Raw genomic sequence first — 8,544 nt, 5'->3', positions numbered from 1 at the left:
AACGTTACGATGACCGTAGAATCTAACCTTAGAATACCGCGGGGATTAGGACTTGTTGGATTGACACATGAAGACTAGAAGACAGGAGTCCAATCCCTAAGGCGGAGAGGCAGAAAAGGCGTCCGCGAAACTCCGAGATTTAATAGTGCACGGTGTTATCACCAGCGTCGCTCCGGACGTTCTGATCCTATAATTATAGTAATGTAGTGATATAGTGACAAAAATTATAATAATTATGATAAACGTTAATATGTGCGTCATCATGGAGCTATCAAATTTAATATACATATAGCTATCGGTCCAGAGTGACGACAGCGCCGCTGTAGCGGAACCCTTATTTCTCATGATTTCGCGGACACATCTTCAATACAGAGATTGGACTCCTGTACTCCAGTCTCCGTGGATTGACACGTATTCTAAGGTTAGATTCGACGGTCTAGTTTATGACTAACTCTGTTTCCGTCTTAGGGAACTCCGAGCACCGGTTAATACGTGATTTCGGAACGCACTTTTTGTTACAGCGCGATCAGCGTCTTCACGCCCGACTCGTCCTCAATTCGTCTACACAAGCGAAGTCGGCAGTCTAGATTTCATCAAGAGCACGTGGTTGAAACCAAGTAGAGCCAGCGGCAGGCCTCGTTATCGGCCTTTTAACCTTTGCATCAGCTAGTTTGTTCGTTACGTGAAATCATTCCCGAATTTATCGAGCATTTATTTGAGGATCGTTATTTTGGTTTGGTTGTTGAAACTGATAATACGCCGTGAAATCTATATCGACAATGGCGCAAAGTAAGCTCAACGAACTGGCTGGCAAGTTTGGAAAAGCTCCGAATGGTTTATCGCCGGGATTGAAATTGCTTGCCGTTGCCGGCGCTGCCATGTATGGAGTCACACAGTCTATGTATACAGGTAAATAAATTCGTCTCACACCAGCTAATTTGTGTTCTAGTTATAAAATTACATGACCAATTGCGTTGTGATGGAGAAAATTTTCTGTACAAACACTGCTTGTACATACGGTTTTAATCTATAAACTCCTCGTATTAACATCGATTCATTTTACCAATAGTTGATGGTGGGCATCGGGCAATCATATTTTCACGCCTCGGAGGTATCCAAAAGGACATCATGACTGAAGGACTTCACTTTCGAATTCCGTGGTTTCAGTATCCCATTATATATGACATCAGAAGCAAACCTAGGAAAATTTCATCGCCAACTGGATCAAAGGATCTTCAAATGGTCAACATTTCCCTTAGAGTCTTATCTCGCCCTGATGCATTTAATTTACCTGTCATGTATAGGCAACTAGGTCTTGACTATGATGAAAAGGTGATTAAAACTGTTATTTCGTCTACTTTTCAGTTAAAAGTATCAGTGAGTTGAAACCGAGAGGACATTTCATGAATTATTTTTTTTGTAATTAGCACTAACTTTGAACTACTTTTGTAAAAACAAAACTTACTTATAGGTACAATACTTTGCACTTGTAGGTTCTGCCAAGCATTTGTAATGAAGTACTAAAGTCTGTGGTGGCCAAGTTCAATGCATCTCAATTGATAACGCAGCGACAACAAGTATCTATGATGATTCGCAGAGAGCTAACTGAGCGTGCAAAAGATTTCAATATCGTTTTGGATGATGTGTCAATAACAGAGTTGAGTTTTGGTAAGGAATACACAGCTGCCGTTGAGGCAAAACAGGTAGCTCAACAGGAAGCGCAACGAGCAGCATTTGTCGTTGAACGAGCCAAACAGGAGAAGCAGCAGAAAATTGTCCAAGCAGAGGGAGAAGCGGAAGCTGCAAAAATGATATCCTTTAACTATTTCAACCGTAAAACTAGTGTTACATTCAAAAAGGAGAAACCTGCGGCATTTCGTTAGCCTTGTTGCTAATCGTGTGGGCTGATTAGTCATATCTGATTCTTTCGGTCTTGTATAAATTATCCTTGACTGAAATATACCTTGGTTTAGCTGTTGGACGAAACCCTGGATACTTGAAGCTAAGAAAAATTCGGGCAGCACAGAGCATATCTCGAACGGTAATTCAATTTAGGGACCTAATAGTTGTTTGCTATTTATAACTTGATTGTATGTTTCAAACCATGAATATGATTAAATTACCAGTGACAGGTATCGGACCCATATTATTATAGATTATAGCTTTCTTCATTGTCATCAAACCCTTTTTCTGTATTATTGTTTCAAAGCTCAATGTTAACAAGTGTTGATAAATTAACAATATGATTTTTTGTTTTAGATCGCAAATTCACAAAATCGTGTGTACTTGAGTGGCAACGGCCTTATGCTCAATATTCAGGATCCAACATTCGATGATCTGTCTGAGAAATTGAAAAGTAAGCAGTAATGACTAATTGAAAAGGACTTCAATCTGCACTTCTCTATTTCGTCATCTGTGCTCCGTTCTAATAATTTCCAGCGTCAACTAATTTACAATGCAAATACGAAGGACACAAAGTTGATTGTTAATCATGTAGCTAACAGATTATAAAATACGCAAATTTGTAGATATGAGCTTTGCAGCGCTTGCTTCTTGCCCTGGCCTCCTGCCCATTATTTTCAAGTTTCCCACATTTGCCATTAACCTAATAAGACCAGGCACGCTCGCAAAATCCGAGATCATCTGATTTCAGGTAATGGAATATCGCCTGCTAGGTGGAAAAACTGGAATGAGTCTGCGCAGCATGCGGTCAAATCTTTGAACATGAATTCATCTCAGCCAGCTTTGAGAAATGTTGAAAAGCCGTCGATTGTCTCAACTACTCCTTACGTCGACGATCCTATTTCCCTTATTCTGGACTCTGCAGATGCGGGGGCTAAGCTTATCGTTCCCTAAGCGGCAATTTAATTAGAAGAATTTCGGATCTCTGTCAGAAGTTTGTTCAAAGTAATCTCACAAGCGAGCCTGCCTTGTCATATCTAATTATCCCAAATTCCTTATTGATCCTTTATAACCAGGCATCCATCCTCTACTTCACACCGGTATAATACATGGTACTAATCAAATTTTATTACAGGCTAAGGACTACCATCCGACAAACGATACATAGATTCATACCGAAGGTGGCAAGGATTGTCCTGGGTAAAACTTGTGTACATCAATACTGTCACGCCTGTATAGTGAAGATAATTCTAATAAATAACACAGTTTTAGTTTGTAAAATGTGATCAGAGCTTTTTAGTGACTGAAAATCTGCGTTTGTGGTACTGTGGTTTTATTGTAACTTTTTTGCCAGTAGAAGTTTTGATTTCCGAAATCAAGCAGGTTAGAATTCTTTTCAATCTCTTTCCTGATGTATGTTATACCAAAATAGCGTTCCAATATTTACTTATACCCTGTTGAAACTAATGATGTGTTTTTCTAACACATTGAGAGGCGTTATTCGTGCTTGATTCTGACTTTTGCAAAGAATTTTTGAAGAGAACATATTTGCCAAATTCGGGCAACACTCTGGCTAAGGTTGACCGTTTGTCTTCAAATGTCTGTACTTAAAAATTTTGTTTTGGAATCAACTTGTCGGAGAATTCTTTGAGAAATTGGCCTCTTAGGAATACGCAAACGAAATCGTAGATTCAACAATTGGATGAATTCGTAGAATATAAAAGTTTTAGTTGTTTGGATGTAACTTTTGATCCGGTGTTCACAGCGACTTTAGACTATGTGCAATCGTTTACTCTCGCAAAATTACGTTAATATAGCGTCTAAATAAGTTTATTCCAGCAGTTTTTCAAAGTTCGCGAGGAATGGACTGTAAAAATACAAAAGGGTTGACCTTTCTTTTTTACGAGCCTAAGACTTTTCGTCTGAGAATCAATTTCAATGACTCTTTCTAAACTAATCGTAAATATTAATTAATTCCGAAATGACATGAATACAGCGTCTGATTAAATGCAATTCATGATTATGATGAACGTATCATTTTCCAAAATCTGTGGAACCGACAAAATACAAACGGATTTGATTTTTAGCGATTTGCAGACCTGAAAATCGATTTGTCTTCCAACGGTTTCGTAGAAGCGTTGCCTCAACGATTGGACCCTCAGAATTTCGAAATACATGTACAATATTGTGAGATCAATATATGTTGAAATTCAAGGTCTTTTCCTTGCTGTCATTTGTGAATTTGTGACAGCAGAGACTGGATACGAGTCGCAGCCAAATAACTACCCCACAGATTCCGGTTATAGACCGAACTCATACACACGCATGACAAGGAAATTGATCAGTAAATGAGCCTTTGTATAACTATGGGTAATTGCGCATATATTTTAATCTTTTAACAGCATTACACCTCAATTTCTTACAAACATCAAAATAATCTATGTTGTTAACTTAATGATCTGTCTGTTTCAATATCACTTCCACAATTACTAGGATTTGTGCATTTGCACCCAGTTCGTGAAACAAATCAACAATGAATGCGACAGTTTACTGATGCAATTGCATATGTAGAGACGATGACAATATGCTGCTAGGTGTGTGTAGGGAATGGATAACGAAAGGTTATTTATGGGGAGAAATGTTCAATTCCACTCAGGAGTCTGTAGAAAGAACAAATTATATATTCATGGTAACTATACATTAACAATACGACGATCAATTTGAGATGCAGGATTATTAAATCTGGTAATTCAACATGTTTTTCTCGTTCTCTTACGTCTACAGTTCGACTCACACACATAACTTTTCTTTACTCTCTCCTTACTCTCTTCCGCTTTTCATCTTACTACCTTTATTGTCAACTCTACTACTCTCGTGCTCTCTTGCTGTACACTCCACATGCCTTTCGCTCACATTCCTATTAGCCTCTCTCTACATTTTGCTGTAATCTGTCTCTCACCACATCTAACAATTCCATGCAAGAAAAATTCCCATAATCCATTATGGTGGTATCAATGAAATACTTTGTTTCAATATTTATCTCTTTCAGTTGCAATTGTGTATTTATCATTGAGAATTCGATTTAAATACGTAGTATAAGGAATACATTTATTCATTTTTATCGGCAACGTCGTCGGCTGCTGTAGTGATGATGCTTTCTTCATCCTGTTGTGGCTGACGCCGCCCCAAGCGACACTGAATTTTTCGGAACAATTGTGGTACAACAATATTGTTGTAGCAGGACATACCAATTAATAAAACTGCAAAACCTATGAGCTAAAAGACAAAGAGAAGGACCATATAATTGTGGAATAAATGAATACTGCAATGGTGAGATTATTCTGAAATCGAAAGTTGCATAATCACCTGAAGATAATGAAAAGTTTGCCATTGAAATGCCAAAGAGAATGCCCATATTACCAATGTCCTTACACTGTCCAATACCATCCTTGTAGTGGCGCTCATTTCCTTTGTAACACTGACGCCAGCAAAGTTGAAGAATGCTATGCTCACGGTCATACCTTTCAAGTTTAACATGCAGGTAGATTAGTAGTAAATTTGTATCTTGAATAAATTTAGGAATTAAGCTGGACTCAGAAAGAAAGATACAATAATTGTAATCATCCAACATACGTACCAATAATTGCCATAAGTAAATGTATGCTGTTGCCAATTTGAACAAAAGCATCTACAGTAGCTTCTAATGTTCCTCGAGAGTTGTTCGCAAAAGGTGGTAATGCATATATGTAATTGAGCGGAATCATAGCAAGGCATATTCCAATGAATCCAAAAACACCTGTAGCCACAGAAACAGAATATCAAGTTTTTGGATGCAAATCTGATTGTAAATTTGAAATTCCATGATAAAGTTGTCAGAGTGAATTACATACTGCAGTGTTCTGAATTAGTTTTTTTTTAATTCTTAGTTTCGATGATGAATTATTTTTCAAAAGCTTATATCTTTGCTTCCACTGCATAAATTGAAAAAACCAGGTGGTGAAATTGTTCGGAAGAAATCAACTTGCTAGATAACATAGTTTGGAGGTATGGCTTTGTCTTCATATTTAATTTTCGATTTTAAATTTAAAAATTGAATTTTTGGAATGTATGCCTCTTTGGAAAATTACGAAATAATTCACAAAAATTCTAACTTCCAAAGCGAAATTTTTAAGCCTGGTCCGATTGTGGAACTGTGATTCCTTCATATTCATTTATAAATTTTTCAATTTTGAATGACGCAATTTTTCTTACAATTCACAAGGCTCCGATACACAATTGATTATGCAATGGTTTTTAACGTCACACTACATACAATAACCTGTAAACTGTAGACACTGTATAGGGGTCTTTCATACCAAGTAGCTAGACTTTGTCACACGTCACTCAGAGATATATCGAGCTTTTAGGATGTTCTAAAACATTTCTTCGAATTTACGGATACCGATTTTCATTTTTGTTTTTATGCAACTTTGCTATATTTATGTAATTATCAAAAAATCGACAAATAAAAAAAAATTCAAATTTTAACCGAATATACTCTTTCATTCAAATAAAAATGTCAACAAGTTTTTAAAACTCGGTGGGGATAGCAAAAATTCCAGGTAAAATTCGAAAATTCTCTGAGATCCAAGGAGTTTCCATTGTCAAAAAAATACCACAGTATTTCAAGGGTTTTTCAGGCTGGTGGACACCCTGAGAATACTCCAGTTAACAGCGTATTGAACATAATCAAAATTAGAGATGTGATTTCCTACTCTACCTTCCCAACCAACTGCCTGGAGCGCAGGTATGTCCAATCCAGAGACGTATTTTTCTTCCACCACCATTTGAACTGCCGTAATCACCTTCAACATTGCAGTAGATAAAACAGTTATACTTGCAATCATGATCACTAAATTCTACGGAAATTTTGGTATTAAACTTGTTTTGTTGTTCTATGAACGTTGAGTTTAACACCTGTAGCCAGTGTATTTGTCCGGTACAGTTGTAATATTGTTTCATCCGGGTCTATCTGCTTGCGAGATTATTAATTTAGTGTGCAAAGAGCGAATATGAATAAGTAATAAACTATGAATAAGTATTGTTTATGTGGGTCGATAACAGAAATCACTATTTTACCTGTGCACATATGATAAGTAAATCACCAGTGATAATGGAATTAGTGCTGACACTGCTGTCATTTTGCATGATAAAATCGCTCATCCCAACCAAGCTCAAGCCATTTATAATTAGGGAAATTCCAAACCACTCTCTTGATCCCAACTTCCGATCCAAGAATCCTACTGAGAGTATTCCAGTGAAGACAATAACTGCACCTCGCAGCATTTGAAAGCTACTAGCATATGTCATGTTTAGCCCAACGTACATCAAAGATGTTGCAAACATATCACACATTGCCGGTGCAAGCAATACAAGAGGGCTAAAATTTCGGGAACCCTTCGTCAAAGAATTGGAGTCGACACTGCCATTCTGTAATAGCAAATAAGGTAAGTGATTATTTTCAATGTTGCGCAAATCAGGTTTATAATTCACAAATTATATACTCGACTTTGAGAAATGCATAGATGAGGTTCGTATAACAGTTTGTCTTATCTTGTGTCATGTTTCACAATGATTCATCTTGTGGTGATAAAGTGCAAGGCGGGAGTCAAGTCTGGGACTGGTTGACCTTTGTGACATTATTCACAAAGTATAATAGCCACATGCTGGCATAGATATGAATTAATTATTGTATATCGGATAATATTTGTCGATTGAGGCATAGTGAGTGGCTATAATTACTCGAGCAGTAGTGATAATTTCGACTTTTTCTTACCATCTGCCGGGTGTAGTAGCAAAAAGCAATTTTAAATAACAGCATGCAAGACATTTCGCCCAGAAACATAAATGACGATTGCATGAAGGGATGATTGAAATGTCGAGGTTCTTCATCTTGACCTTTAACTATTTGCAAGTCCGCGTATCTGAAGAATAATAAAACAATTCAAGCAATGTTCCAAAACAGAACAACGAGTAGTAAATATAACAGAACCAAAATCCTTCGACTCACTTGACGGAAAGCGTGTTGAGGGAACCAGTAATAACCATAAGAATGGCCAGTACTCTTTGGTAGTGGGTCCAAGCCATGGTCGTTCGTTGTTTAGAAACTCTTAATTACCTAGAATCAATAAATATTTTGCTAAAGTTACACCTCATAATTATTGAGCAGCCAGATTGTAAGTAGCAGGTACAAAGGCATAAAATGAGTAACGATGGATAAATATTCTGTGATTGTTGTAACAAAAATGAGTGAATACTAGCGAAATGACAGAACGGTATTTGAGTACTCGTATACTTACCATGGATTTTAGTAACTCCAAAGTTTCATAGGAGGCATTTACGCATTCACGATATGTCTAGAACCGAATCGTCGATTGTGACAGATAGAATAATTCGGTTTTGAGCAGGGACGACAAGTATACAAGTATGTACGAAACGAGCACGAATAACAATATACAGAATATACAACAATATACAGAATATACAACAATATACAATATTGAATACGTTCAGTAGAATACCACAGCGCTACCAACCGCTACGAATTTGCGATATTATGAGACATCGGACGTACGGTCTGTGAAATTTCGATGTTCGAGACGA

General features: G+C 37.1%; 2 protein-coding genes across 3 annotated transcripts; one reads left to right on the top strand and one right to left on the bottom strand.

Moving 5' to 3' along the window:
* The first annotated feature begins 557 nt into the window (after positions 1-557).
* On the top strand, positions 558-4,873 carry LOC124303574 (prohibitin-2). Of its 2 annotated transcripts, XM_046760942.1 has the most exons (7): positions 558-909; positions 1,070-1,332; positions 1,494-1,811; positions 1,964-2,041; positions 2,260-2,356; positions 2,654-2,907; positions 3,038-4,873. In XM_046760942.1, exons 1-6 carry the CDS (start codon positions 780-782, stop codon positions 2,854-2,856), a joined length of 1,089 nt encoding a protein of 362 aa, XP_046616898.1. In that variant the 5' UTR covers positions 558-779; the 3' UTR covers positions 2,857-2,907; positions 3,038-4,873. The 2 variants fall into 2 exon arrangements, with proteins under 2 accessions (XP_046616898.1, XP_046616899.1); XM_046760943.1 differs by lacking the exon at positions 2,654-2,907 and having other exon boundaries at positions 560-909.
* Positions 4,562-8,510, bottom strand: LOC124303573 (solute carrier family 35 member F6). Its single transcript, XM_046760941.1, has 8 exons — positions 8,241-8,510; positions 7,952-8,059; positions 7,718-7,865; positions 7,021-7,371; positions 6,662-6,746; positions 5,540-5,698; positions 5,269-5,423; positions 4,562-5,178 (listed from the first exon to the last, which is right to left on the bottom strand). Exons 2-8 carry the CDS (start codon positions 8,026-8,028, stop codon positions 5,011-5,013), a joined length of 1,143 nt encoding a protein of 380 aa, XP_046616897.1. The 5' UTR covers positions 8,029-8,059; positions 8,241-8,510; the 3' UTR covers positions 4,562-5,010.
* Between the last annotated feature and the right edge of the window lie 34 nt (positions 8,511-8,544).

This window comes from Neodiprion virginianus, chromosome 4 (genome assembly GCF_021901495.1).
Source record: "Neodiprion virginianus isolate iyNeoVirg1 chromosome 4, iyNeoVirg1.1, whole genome shotgun sequence".
Lineage (NCBI taxonomy): Eukaryota > Metazoa > Arthropoda > Insecta > Hymenoptera > Diprionidae > Neodiprion > Neodiprion virginianus.
The sequence above is the reverse complement of the archived record's forward strand: the minus strand, read 5'-3'. Positions and strand labels throughout refer to the sequence as shown.

Excerpts from the sequence above, each read along its gene's own strand:
- LOC124303574 (XM_046760942.1), top strand. The coding sequence starts at position 780 with ATGGCGCAAAGTAAGCTCAACGAACTGGCTGGCAAGTTTGGAAAAGCT. Across the intron at positions 1,812-1,963 it reads AAGCGGAAGCTGCAAAAATG|CTTGGTTTAGCTGTTGGACG; the intron begins ATATCCTTTAAC and ends ACTGAAATATAC. Across the intron at positions 2,357-2,653 it reads TCTGTCTGAGAAATTGAAAA|GTAATGGAATATCGCCTGCT; the intron begins GTAAGCAGTAAT and ends ATCTGATTTCAG.
- LOC124303573 (XM_046760941.1), bottom strand. The coding sequence starts at position 8,028 with ATGGCTTGGACCCACTACCAAAGAGTACTGGCCATTCTTATGGTTATT. Across the intron at positions 6,747-7,020 it reads TACTTATCATATGTGCACAG|GTGATTACGGCAGTTCAAAT; the intron begins GTAAAATAGTGA and ends GCAATGTTGAAG. Across the intron at positions 5,424-5,539 it reads TTTACTTATGGCAATTATTG|GTATGACCGTGAGCATAGCA; the intron begins GTACGTATGTTG and ends TAAACTTGAAAG.